At 42.4% G+C, this 12,904-nt stretch overlaps 1 protein-coding gene across 1 annotated transcript; it reads right to left on the bottom strand.

The window, feature by feature from the left end:
• Positions 1 to 379: 379 nt before the first annotated feature.
• Positions 380 to 9,877, bottom strand: LOC137157677 (serpin A3-1-like). Its single transcript, XM_067555115.1, has 5 exons — positions 9,737 to 9,877; positions 6,271 to 6,936; positions 4,464 to 4,734; positions 3,537 to 3,684; positions 380 to 2,387 (listed from the first exon to the last, which is right to left on the bottom strand). Exons 2-5 carry the CDS (start codon positions 6,917 to 6,919, stop codon positions 2,193 to 2,195), a joined length of 1,263 nt encoding a protein of 420 aa, XP_067411216.1. The 5' UTR covers positions 6,920 to 6,936; positions 9,737 to 9,877; the 3' UTR covers positions 380 to 2,192.
• Between the last annotated feature and the right edge of the window lie 3,027 nt (positions 9,878 to 12,904).

Raw genomic sequence — 12,904 nt, 5'->3', positions numbered from 1 at the left:
CAAGTTTTATTAAAGTAGTAAGAAACGTTACAATTACCCATGCATATAGAAATCTCACAAAAAACCTATCCAATAATGACAACTGTAGTCATCCTCACATCCTCAAAGATATTCTAGGGCCCGATGGACCTCTCCCCAATTGATCAGCAGTAGATGGATAGTTCCTGCTGAGATTTTTCATGTGTGTATTCCCACCTTTATCCATCCAGGGGACCCCTTATATACTGTAATTCTAACATCTTATGCGTATGCATAAAGGAGTCAGCCTTCTTTCCCTTATCTGTACCTCCATACCCCATGAATATCGGGGTGCTCGTTTTCAAGGTTCATAGATCCTCTTAGTCTTATTAGCATGCGGTCAGACAGACATTTAAAGATATTACAAGCAGGTGTCCTGTGGTTCTGGACAATACATTGTGGTCTCTTGCAATCCATTTTTCCATAATATCACCTATTGGCACATCTTATGTAGTAACCTTGTGACCTTATGGACATAAGGTTATTCCTAGGTCACTCACTCATCTCAAGCATTCTTAAACCTACGGCCTAATTTGGCTAAGCTAAAAATCTTACAGGTCTCAGCCTGTAGGCCTCGCGTTTCAGCTATGCTTTACTTATATACCTAATACACACTCATCACTCCTAAATATATATCAATCTTATGCTTCTATAATTCCACAATTTAAAGCTGTTTAACATACGTTGATTACATATGAAATAGCATATGAATTGACCACAACATCACATAATGCAATGATCAATGGCTGATAAAATGAACTAATTGGCTACAATGGTTTTAGATTCCCATTAGATTCTATTCAGTGGCAAAGGTGCTTGGCCAAGTTTATTGTCAATGAAGCATGGTATTAGCGCCCTAGATCTGTCTCTACAGGCACACTAACGCATGTATGCTCATTACAGTGGACTCAGTCAGCAGTGAGACTATCTGCTGAACCCTTGGCTGGACAAAAGGTTAAGGAGATGTACCCCGACATTTATAGACTGGGATAAATAACTTCTGTACCACCTTATGTGTTTCATGACATCTATTTCCCTTGTTCCTGATATCTTGGATAAAACATCCCTATTTGTTGTTTTGTCGTACCACCTTATCTCTTACTAGACTGGGATGTATATGTACTACGTGGAATATATTTATGTAAATATCTAGTACCTAATACACTAGCAATGACTTAGCCATGATCCTGTACTGGACAGTGAACTTGAATGCATCTGCTTTAATACATGGCCTGATTTTGGTTCACAGCCTCTGCTTCAGGCCTCAGATCTTGCACCAGGCCCAGTGCTCCAGGGTCTCTCTTGCTATTACAATGAGTAGTGGTATATCAGAATCGGTGTAAAATACAGAAAATCTTTTATATTTATGTTGTCTCCATAAGATACCATGTGCACAATACAAAATTTGCAGAGGAATTTTATCAATACAAAAATGGTTGAATAACTTTATTATGGGCCCTACATTGCTTCTACAATTAAAAAACTATAATGTAGGAACACAATACTTTTAGATGCATTCTAAATATTTGTTGAAAGCATATTTAAACCTAATAAACACATGTGCTGGGGGGGAGGAGGGAGAAGGAGGAGGAGAGAAAGAAAAGTATCCAGCAAGTAAAAACCTGTTCTTCAGCTGACAAGTTCTGCTCACTCACTATTTCTTTTTTAAAATGTTCCAGAGATGCTATGTTAATGTGGTGTCACCATCATTGAAAGGCTTAGCTGGCTTTAAAAAAAGGTATAAAACATAATGGCAAGAGAGTGGGGAATCGCTAAAAGTCACCACGAGTGAACATTTTAAGTCCCAACATTTATTTTATTTATTAATTAAGAGCAATAATTAATAATTGAAAATGTACCAGGAGAATTCCCTTTCTGTGTATGTTTCATTACTGTACCTTTAAAAGTTGTTTGCCACTCATGTGGAAGTAACATGGCACCTAACTTGTGCTACGGGAGAGCAATTCATATGTAGGTTATCTGTGATTTTTTTATAACACATGCTATTTTGTCTGAGAAGAAATCGCAATTGTTTATAAGCTAAAAAGTCCCATATTTGACCTGTTTGTGAATGTATGAAAATTAAAGCTCAGGGAGAGTTACTAACACCTGGTGGTCCGTATGAGTAGCTGCTATACCCCACCGTAAGCATGATGTGTCCAGCCAGTCCTCAATTATTTTATAGTAGGGTTGACAATTTTCCCCATGAAGATTGTGCTGAGGGTTGCTTTATCAACAATCATCATCAGGAAGGGCCTGTTGAATTTAATGGTAATAGAAGGATGCAAAAGTTTGCTAATGACTATCGCTGTGGCTGCTGCCGCCTCGGTGCCATTCTCGTGAACATTCAACAGGGCCTTGTGAATAGCCTGCAAGGGAATGAGGCAAATGTTACAGCGTGAGTACAGAGCAGTGGACAGCAGCTGAAACTGAACTTGTCATGTGAGTAAATAGGCAGAATATAAACAGGACTGATATAACCCAATGAACCCAACTCCACTGAGTGGCAAAATCTCCCATGGACTTCAATAAGAATTTTCCCTGTGTCAGGACTCCAGGATCAGAGCCAACACCATTAAGAGGCTGTTACAGTTATTTCTCAATTGCCTTGTCACTGAGAAAGGGCAGCTTGAATCTAGTCAGCTGCCCTTCTTCTCCACAAAAGAGAGGGTTATCTTCCTATACCTGATTACTGTCATGAATTCCTCCTTATCATCACAAGTAGTCAGTACGTTTAGACACTACAAAGCTATGTTCCAGCAGAAAAGTCAAGACGAACAATGACAAGAATCCATGGTACCAAGCCCCAGAATTCTTTTCTTCAGTGCAGCTTTTGTATCATACGGTACATCAATATCGCAGAACCTTAGTTACTCCAAACTTTAACTGGTTTCTTTAAATATGTGCGGTGGAAATCCACTAAGAACCTTCTCCTTATTGTCCCTAATCTGATTTAGATAATATTATCCTAATGCTAATTTAGGGGCAGATTCTGATGACCTTACTCATTTTGAGCCTATTACACACAGTTAAATCCTGGATCCGTTGAAATCAATGGCAAAACTCCCAGTGACTTCAGTGGGGCCAGGATTTCACCCATAGTCTCAGGGGAATCTGGGGCAATTCTTTAGAAAAATGGTGAATAAGAATATCACAATCTATCCCTGGATTTGGAAGTAATTGTCATTGCTGCTACTGAGCCATTCTATTCCAGTGGCAAGGACCAGTTAAAGCAATTTCTTTGTATTGTGCCCACTCTTAATGTACTTCCTGCTCCCTAGGACCATTTCCTTTTATAATAACATTCAGAAACTACAGGAGAACCGTTTTGCTCTCTGTAATGAGCTTGTTTGTGCTACAGTCTAGAGAAAACTGATTGCCAGGATCCACTGATGTCAGTGGGAATTCTGCCAGTGGCTTCAGTGGGGGCAGGACTGAGCCCTTAAATAGTCTCATATATAAACTTAAAAATCACAGGTATAGACAAATCCAGCTATCCTCATCTCTTCAAAACTTACTTTTGAAACACGCAGCTCAGGCACCCCAGTGATTCCAGACAGATCGGCGTGGCCAGAGAACACATCAGTAATACCCATTTTCTCAAACAGGAGCTTCACATCATAGGACGCCGAAATAGAAAACTTCGGAAGGTATAGATTAATGTTTCTGTCAACAAAGAATACAAAATCTTCGTCAAACATTGCACTCAGACAGCACTATGCAGCACTCGCAATTTGATGACACCGCATGGTGCTTTTCTGATTCCTGAGGTGTCTGCTTGTGGCATTTGCATTCACTGTGTGATCTGTGTGTCTGAGGGAGGACTAAGCCCCTAGAAAGGTCTAGGTGAGCCTTCTCTGCATGCCTGGATGCTCCTGAACAGATGTGGTTGCACCATTGAACAATTGTACTTCGGCTACTTCCATAGCTTCATTTCAGAGCCCTGACATGTCCCTTACAACAGACTTCCGTGGGAACAGGAGAGGTTGGCGGGACAAGGAGGTGGTGGAGTGGGTACAGAGATTAGTAGTAAGAAGCAGAGTGGAACAGGTACAAGGAAGGTGAGGAGGATGGAGTCAATGGCACAAGGCAGTTAATAAATCTGGTTAGTAACATGAAACCAGTAGGAACATTCAATCCACTGGCAGTAAGGTCAGTACTTGCTGTCCTCAGAGGAGCTGCCAGACTTGTTCAGATCAGTGGCCTGACTAGAGTCCTAAGAGGCCAGATGTTGGGATGCTGCAACCTGTGCTGCCAGAAGAGCTGGAGTTGCACATTCTGTGAAGCTCTCCGCTCAGGCAGCCGGGGGATAATTTGAGAACGCTACTTAATCTGCACGGAGAATACTGAATGGTGATACCTGGGTTCCTATTCTGCCTTGATCTGAAGTTCTCTCCTAAATTACAATCAACCATCTAGCTGCGATATGGTGCACAAAAGGTTACCTTTCTTGAAGTAATTTTTCCCATTTACACACAGTTTCTTTCAAGAAAGCATCCTCCACCTGCTTCATTTTTCCTTCGTCAGGCAGAATAAATAATGCTTTTGCACTTCCACTGTAAGGTATCTGCACCAGCCAGCATGACAGCTGTTCATCATAGTGGCTTGCATAGTTGGTTTCCCGGCGCATCATATTGACTTTTACAGTTGTTTTCTCATCCACCAGAAAATCCTCCTCTTGGGTGTGGAAAGGATCAAAAGGATTTTCCCAGTAGGCTTATGATCAAAAACAAAGAGAAGGTAATTTAATAGTTGAGGGAGAGAGGAATTTGTTATGAGAAATCAGACTAATTCAAAAGGAAGAAGCTCATAGGTGGGGGCAACTCAAAGTTCATTTTTCTGAAGCTATTTCTGTTTTGCACCATACTAAGCAGGCTAGTGGCAAGAGCATCAGTGATATGCTGAAGTTTTGTATAAACATGTTATTAGTCATGATCAAAACCACTAAGTGAAATGAATAAATATTGTTAGTTTTCTGTAAAGCTTGTGGAGAGAAGAATAGGTCCTTTAAATATTTATTCTAATGTAATGCTGGGCCCCCCCCAAACTATTCCAAATCAAACTGTTGTTACCGAGAAATGTCAAACCAAATGTTGTCTTCATGTTTCTTACCCCTACGAGCCAACAGGCACAGAACCACACTGGGGGAATGGGAAGGCACAATCCCACTTGGAGCTCCAGAGACCAAGAGTCGAGTGTGCCTGCTGCACCATCTGTGGGGATGGAAAGCGGGCTTCCCTCTCCTCAACCAGTCATTCCCCTCCCATTGATGACCGGTGAAGAACAGAGCAGAGTGTTAGCCTGCCCCACTCAGCTGGTTTGTGTTCTGCTAGTGATGCAAAGAGGCAGCAGCCCGTGGGCTTCCCACAATGCAAGGGGAAAATACGCAAGGCACGTGGGGAATGCACATATTGTTTCATGCATGCAGGAACTGACCTGAGAATAACAATAAAATGAACAATGATTGTAAATATTCAACTCTTTGGCAGAACAAAGTTAACACCAAGGTTTAGAAGTGGACTGGAAATCAGAATCAAGTCACTTCTTTTATCGATTTATTTATTATCACTTCTTTATTAAGAAGAATTTACCTAGCAGGTGCCTCAGCCGCTTTATAAATAAAATAGCTGTTAAAATGATCTCTTGTAGCTGGTTTTATATTAAGTAGGTACACCCAAAACACAGTCAACAAACACTACCACTTGAATAGATTTTAAGGCCAGAAAAGACCATTTGATCATCTAGTCTGACGTCTTGTATAATACAGGCTTTGGAATACCATCCAATTACCCCTGCATTGAACCCAATAACTTGTATTTGACTAAAGCATATCTTCCCAAAAGGCATCCAGTCTTGATTAGAAGACATCAGAGATGGAGAATCCACCACTTCCCTTGGTAGTTTGTTCCAGCGGTTAATTACACTCACTGTTAAAAATTATGTCTGGTTTTGACTTCTAGCTGCTGGTTCTTGTTATTTCTTTTCTTCCTTTCTATAGCCCCTTCCAACTAAGGATCTTAGAGGGCTTTTAAACTATTGGATCCCTTTTTTATGGTACATCAAATACATGTTTCTTGTCCTTACCTTCAAGGCCCCACACAATTTAGTTCAGTTCTAGCTCTGTGCTCTATTATATTATGACAGTTTCTCTGAATTTAAAAGCAGCAACATCATTTTCTTTCCCTTAGATCAAAATCAGCCATTCAAATATTTTAATTTAAATAAAATACCCATCTATGCTCCATGCCTTACCTTTGAAATAAATGTAGTTCACAAGAACTATAATAGTGTTTGGATCAAGATAGCCGACTAGTTGAGGAATTTTCCCATGGGTTTTCTTCTCTACATAACCGTTGATCTGTTTCTCAGCCTCTTTTGAATTATGGAAGTTAGTAGGAAAAAATTCAGCTTCATAAAAGGTTTTGACATCATTTAAGAACTTCTCCAGTGGTTTAAACCCAGTCGCTATGAAAAGGGCATTTCCCATACTCGTCTGGATCTTATTGTTAGGACAATTCATCATGTGGATGTGATGATGAAAACTTTCATGTATTTCCTTCTCCTGAATCTCTGTCAGGCTAAAGCCCAGCCCTTCAAAAATCTGAGTCAGAGTGGCCGATTTAGCACCCATTGCCAGCATGGCAAAGGCAGTGGCGATGCTCACAGGAGAGAAGAAAACATTCTTGTCAGCTTCCTCCAGTACAGCCTGCTTATAGAATCTAAATGTGAAGTCAGCATAGCTAGAACCTTGTTTGAGACAGGCCTGGTCTAGGACTCCATGCTCTTCAGTGTGATCTGTATCTTTATGGTCATCATGGCAGGTGGGGTGATGGGGAAAGTGATGGCAATGGGCAAGAGCATAAAAAGAAGCAAGTAAAGACACAGCAAGGATGGAATTCATTTTCCTTTCAAATTATTCTGTCACAAAATAGAATCAACAAACAACAGTTAGATTAGCAAAATGAATTGTGAGTTTGGTAGCAATTAACGGTGAGTAGTTTGCATAACAATTATACAAAACTAATACCAAAAAGGAAGATGGCATAGCTAAAGTGACTATACACATGGTTATAAATCCCCCCAAAGGGATCATTTGGTTTAGTTTACTCATATGTCGGCCCTACTAAAGATTGCAATATACCTTGGCTGTATAAGATATGCGGTCTTCTTCTTCAGCAAAGTTTGGGAGCTAGAGAATATAGTAGTCAGTAGTAACGGTGATGAATTTTTACCACCATCAGTATTTCCCACTAGTCACTGGACACAATTAGAAAGTTTCAGAATGAGTATTATGTATGTTAGTCTGAGGCCTACTGGGTGTTGGAACAGCAGCTCTTTAGCTTCCTCTAGTGGTGAAGTGGGAGAATTGAGGGCGTCTGCGGCCTGATAATTTGCATATACCTCTCTGGCTCCCCCTAAAGAAAACTGAGTGGCTCCTTACCTGCTAGCAGGTATAATTTGCATGTACGTCAGGAGTTCCATAAAGTGCCCAGAGCTGCACAACCTGAAGTTTCCCTGCAGCCACACATATAATCTGTGATAAATGTGCTGTGTAATTGCAGTTATATGAGAAGGGAGGTAAGTGTGAGAACATGGCTGGGCAGTAGGTCCAGACTGGCTAGCCATGCCAAAGACGGGCAAAGGAATACAGATACCTTTTGAGTCTTACCTTGGAGAAAGGCGTCCACTGGGGATTTGATGGGATCTAGGAGCGAGGCCTGAGCCGGGCAGTGCAATGATAGCAGCAACCAGTCGGACACTTGCAGGCTGAAGCAAGTCCTGAGCTGAGAGAAGCCCCTGCACCCACCACTGAGGTGCAGATTGAACTGGACTGGCAAGTGAGGCCCAGGTGGAGTTTCTGCTGGCAGCCACAGTGCTAAGGGTCTTGGCCACCAACCAAATTCCCTGTTACTTTAATAGGTTGTTGGTCTTGTTATTTGTTTGTTTGTGTACCCTACATCAAATGTGGTTGTGTTCCCAAGTTTACCAGACTGTGAGCATACTTGCTGGAGGGAAGGTAACTGCCATGAATGGGGACCAGGGGTTAAATTTTAAATTTTCTAAAGCCAAAAGTCAGAGTATGGCCTTGGACGGTGACTTAACCCAACCCTACTTATTTATTTTAAACAGAACCCCATTTTCAGCCCAGCAGAACGTCAGAGTATAGTTCCTTATGTAATCACACCCCTGTGTGTTTGGGCATACTACACCAAGTAACTTCCAAGTATAAAGGGGGTTGACCTCAGTTGTTTAAAATATTTGTTGTTTAACATCCCCTGCCCAAAATGCATAATCTTTAATCAACTCCATCAGCGATGCAGTTACATACTTCACCAACTACAACTCCAGCAGCACAGAAGAACAACTCTCGCTTACCCTCCCCATTGTTGTTTCTTACCCTTGGATATATATATACACCTCCTATCTGTGATTTCCATTTCATGCATCTGACGAAGTGGGTTGCAGCCCACGAAAGCTTATGCCCGCAGAAATTTGTTAGTCTTTAAGGTGCTACAGGCCTCCCGTTGTTTTAACTCTCACTTATTGTATTTAACCCGGAGGGGATAAGTCACAGCCAGTATTTTAACCTGTATTTTTCTAATTATCTAAGAGATGGTACACTGGCTCCAATAGTTCCAGAAGCATTTTTTTTTGTCTGCCTGAGTCACCAATTTCCCCTTGTCTACTTCCCATATCTGACCAGAGGAGTTTAACCCAGTGTTCAAGAAAGTTTCTTAAGTGCAGACTATATACTGCCTATAGTACGATTATATGAGGCAGGGCTGTTGGAAGTAAAGCTGTTCAACATGAGACGGGAAGAAATATTGCAAAGATGTCATCAATTTCCACCTGCTTTTCTCAAAGACATTTTAATTCGTATCTTTGTCAAAATTTTGACACTGGAAAAATTTTAGTTACCACAATTTTAATTAGGCTCTCCTCTTTTTTTTTTTTTTTTTTTTAACAGTATGGGTGAAATGTCTCAACTGAAGAGATCCAAAGGGTGTGTTATACAACCTGGCAACATTTCTAAAATAGCCATAAGTAAAGACATTTTTCCCTTGGAAAAGCTGGGATGTCATCTTTAAACCCAAGCCCATGAGTCCAGAAATTAAAACTGTGCTAAAATTTGTTTCCCTGAGCTTGGGCTGTCTATAGGAGTAAAAAGGGAAACTAAATTCAGAAACAGTGGCATTTTTTCCCTGCCCCCTCCCCCGCCCACGCAAATTCTAATAGTAGGGTCTGCAATTAGACATTCAATATCTGTTCTAGGCTATTTTGAGATTAGTCACCAAGAAATCTTATAAATGTACCGCATTTTAAAAGTTTCTTTCTCCATTAATCATTCCCATCTCCGAAGATGCATTCATCTTCCCCCAGTGAATGTTTCTTGATAGGTTATGCTATGGTGCACCACACAGAAAGGCTGACCTAGCATAAAGGGGCACCTCAACAGCTTCCTATTTGATTGGGTACTTTAAAGGATCCTCATGGTTTCAAAGGACATTTTATTAGTCTGAGCACATCTCCACTAGAACGGCAGAGTTTGCTGTTCCCTTGGGTGTTTGCATCAGTCCTATTTCAGCATAAAGAATCAAATGTAACAGCTACAGAGAATAAAGTCACAAAAATGTGAATGAAATAATCCTAGCACCTAAATTGCAAAGATCAACAATTCAAAATCTCTACAGAAAAATGAATACACAAGCACACTTACATAGTCAGAAGGATCCTGCTGTGTGCATCTGATCTGCATTGCTCCTTGCACTGCTATTTATATTGCTAAGCAGTAGTCAGATGAATTTCCACTATTACATATTAAACAGGTCAAATAAAAATGATCAATGAGGATACAGAATAAATGTTGATGGCCTGAAGGGGACTGAACCTGGGTGAGAACCCTAATCACTGGGCTAAAAGTTGTAAGGGGAGGGACCACTTCTTCTAGCTGTTTGGTGAATGGCCACAAATGTAAGGATCTGTAGCACTAGAACCAGGGTCTTTAGAGCCTTTGACGGCTGACATTTCTACAGTGCTACCAGGAGGCCATGCAGTGCTACATCCATGGAACATTGTGGAGATTAGGTGCCACAGGAAGTATCAGCCAAAGGGTCCACAAGGATAGCATGCTATGACCCTCTGATTGGCCTGTATGCGATATTTAACCTGAAGGGTGCCCAAGGCAGCTGTCTGGGCAGCATATAGACTGCTGGCTTGCTGTGACTTCAGACTGCACCTTGCTTTCTGATCTCCAACCTCAACTTGACTCTTGCCTCCTAATTACCTCTGATCTTTGGGCTCTGACCCCAGCCTGATGCTGACCCTCACTTTTGCCTCCTGATTCCAGCCAAGTCTTACCTCTGGTCTCTGACTCTGACCCTGGCTCTTGCTTATCAATTACTCCATTCTAGCAATCTAGCAATTACTCCATTTGGGCAGTTTCCTTCAACAGAGTACCCTCACCTGCTTCATTATTCCTTCTTCAGGCAGAGTGAATAATGCAGCAGCATTTTCTTTTCAATGTGTTTGCATCTACCAGCAAGGCAATTCCTCATCACAGTGATTTTCATGCCACCCTATTTGACTTTAACAGATGTTTTCCCACCAACAAACCAACCAGCCAGCCAACTGAACAACAGCAAACCCTCTTCTTTGGTCAAATTTGGATGAAACAGTTTTCCCCAGTGGGCTTGTGACAAAAAGGAAGAAAAGGCAATTGAGTATTCATGGGAAAGGCAGTTATTTGTAGAAATAAAACTAATTAAAAGGTAACAAGCCCATATTTGGAGGTATAAATGAACTCAAAGCTAGTTTTCACAATGCTTCTGCAACATATTAGCCAGACTATTGGCTACTGATGTCCAGAGATGCTGTAGAAATACCTCATGTGTTACAATGAAATGTCAAAGGAACAAATATTATCTGGTTTCTCTAAAGCTATTCTTTTGAGTGAAGCAAAATGCCCTTTATTAAATATTTATGCTGCTAGTAAATTGGAGATGCCAAATCTGCCAAAAACTGCTACGAATCACATGATGGTAACTAAACATGTATAGAAGCTAATAAAGCAAACATTTTCTTCGTGCTTCTTATCATCAGGAGCCAGGGGCACTGGAACAATTTTTATAGTGGGGGCGCTGAGAGATATTGAAACAAACTGTAAACCCTGTATATGATGGAAACTTCTTCAAGCCAGGGGCTGCGGTAGTAAATCCAGCACCCTATGTCAGGAGCTAATAGGCACAGATCCATGGTGGGGCAATATAGAATTGCATTGACATACAGGAGTTCTTGGAGAGGGACTGAGCAGAAATGGTCCCCCGTCTCCAGGGACCATGGGAATACACTGCACCAGCCTTTGTAATGCTGCAATGTCTATTCAGCAAGGTCCACTCACCAGCACCCCATCTCCCTGCCCTCCATCAGTCAGTCTCACTGCTTTGATATTTCAGTTCACATCAAATTACTAGTTCTTCAGTTGTTCATAGCCTTCCACAACAGAAAAAGCCTGAATTTCTCATGTGAAAGGCTTACTAGAAAAAGAACACCTTAAAAGACAAATTGTTAAACAAATAAAAAAAAAACCCATGCCTTCATTATACTTACTAAAGAAGGAAAATGGAGCAGGAGCCCATCTTAAAAAAATCTTTTGCATGGCTCCTCTGTGTTTTACCTTGTTGCAATGAATGAGGTAAATATCGTTATCTCTGTTTTACAGATAAGAAAGCAGAAGCACACAGCAAACTTTGGGAACATTCCCAAGGTCACGAAGGAGCTCTGTGATACAGCTGACCCTCCCCGTGCTTCAGTCACACGGCCATTCTTCCTATCCCGAACTGATCGCAATATGGAGCATTAGCAGGGCAATGCAACAGACCCCCCATGAAGTTTATTGTTGATGAGATAGAGACACACGTGGTCATTTGATTCTTCCTCTATACATCAAAATAAACATGTGCTATTCCTTAAGGAAAGACTTTCCAGATGGGATCAGTCTCAGATTAGGTGATCTTAAAAGCCTAACTTTTTATTGTTTATATTATGCTAGCACTTACACAGAAACTAGGCACCCCCGGCTGGCCCATGCCAACCAACTCAGGCACACAGGGCTTGGGCTGTAGGGCTGTTTCCTCGCTGTGTAGACTTCCAGGCTTGGGCTGCAGCCCGAGTTCTGGGACCTTCCCACTTCCCGGGGTCCAAACGCCCGGGCCCCAGCCCAAGCCTGGAAGTCTACGCAGCAAGGAAACAGCCCTGCAGCTTAAGCCCCTTGAGTCTGAGTTGGCTGGCACAGGCCAGCCATGGGTGTCTAGCTGTTGTGTAAGTGCTAGTGTATGTAGACACACCTTTAGAGGCCTCAGACAAGATTAGGGCCCCATTATACAAGGTCAGTAGCGTACCATGGGTCTCCGGCACCCAGGGGCCAAGCCTACATTTGCACCCCTCCCTCAGGCCTCACTCCCCCTCCCCACCCCCATGCAGGGCAGGAGAGGTCATGGTGCCACCCTCCAGCTTCTCTGCGGAGGGGCGGTCTGTACCTGTGGGGGGGGAGGCATGAGGCCTGGGGAGGGCACAAATGCAGGCTTGGTGCTGTCCCCCTCCCCCTGCACTTACCTCTCAGAGCCTCCTGTGCCCCCTGCCTCCCGCCTGTCGGGAAGGGCCAGCCCGGTGCTTACCCACTGCTTCATCCCACAGCCCAGTGCTGGCTCAGAGGTGGGGTGTTGGGCCCTTCATGATGCGCAGAGCCTCCTGTGACCCCTGCCTCCTGCGCGTCATGGAGGGCTGGCCCATCGCCTCCCCCCCAGGCTGGTGCCCAGGGGCCTGGTCCCCCCTCAATACACCACTATGCAAGATGCTGTACATACAAGTCATAAGAGAAAGTGCCTAT

The sequence above is a fragment of the Emydura macquarii genome, unplaced genomic scaffold, assembly GCF_026122565.2.
Source record: "Emydura macquarii macquarii isolate MOO-44397 ecotype Brisbane River unplaced genomic scaffold, CSIRO-AGI_Emac_v2 contig_1551, whole genome shotgun sequence".
NCBI classification, from domain to species: domain Eukaryota; kingdom Metazoa; phylum Chordata; order Testudines; family Chelidae; genus Emydura; species Emydura macquarii.
This window is presented reverse-complemented; position numbering and strand designations above follow the sequence as displayed.

Bases quoted from the DNA above. Each gene is read 5' to 3' on its own strand.
- LOC137157677 (XM_067555115.1), bottom strand. From the start codon at position 6,919: ATGAATTCCATCCTTGCTGTGTCTTTACTTGCTTCTTTTTATGCTCTT. The intron at 4,735-6,270 runs GTAAGGCATGGA...TTTGATCATAAG, and splicing joins GAACTACATTTATTTCAAAG to CCTACTGGGAAAATCCTTTT. The intron at 3,685-4,463 runs GTAACCTTTTGT...CTTTGTTGACAG, and splicing joins GAAAAATTACTTCAAGAAAG to AAACATTAATCTATACCTTC.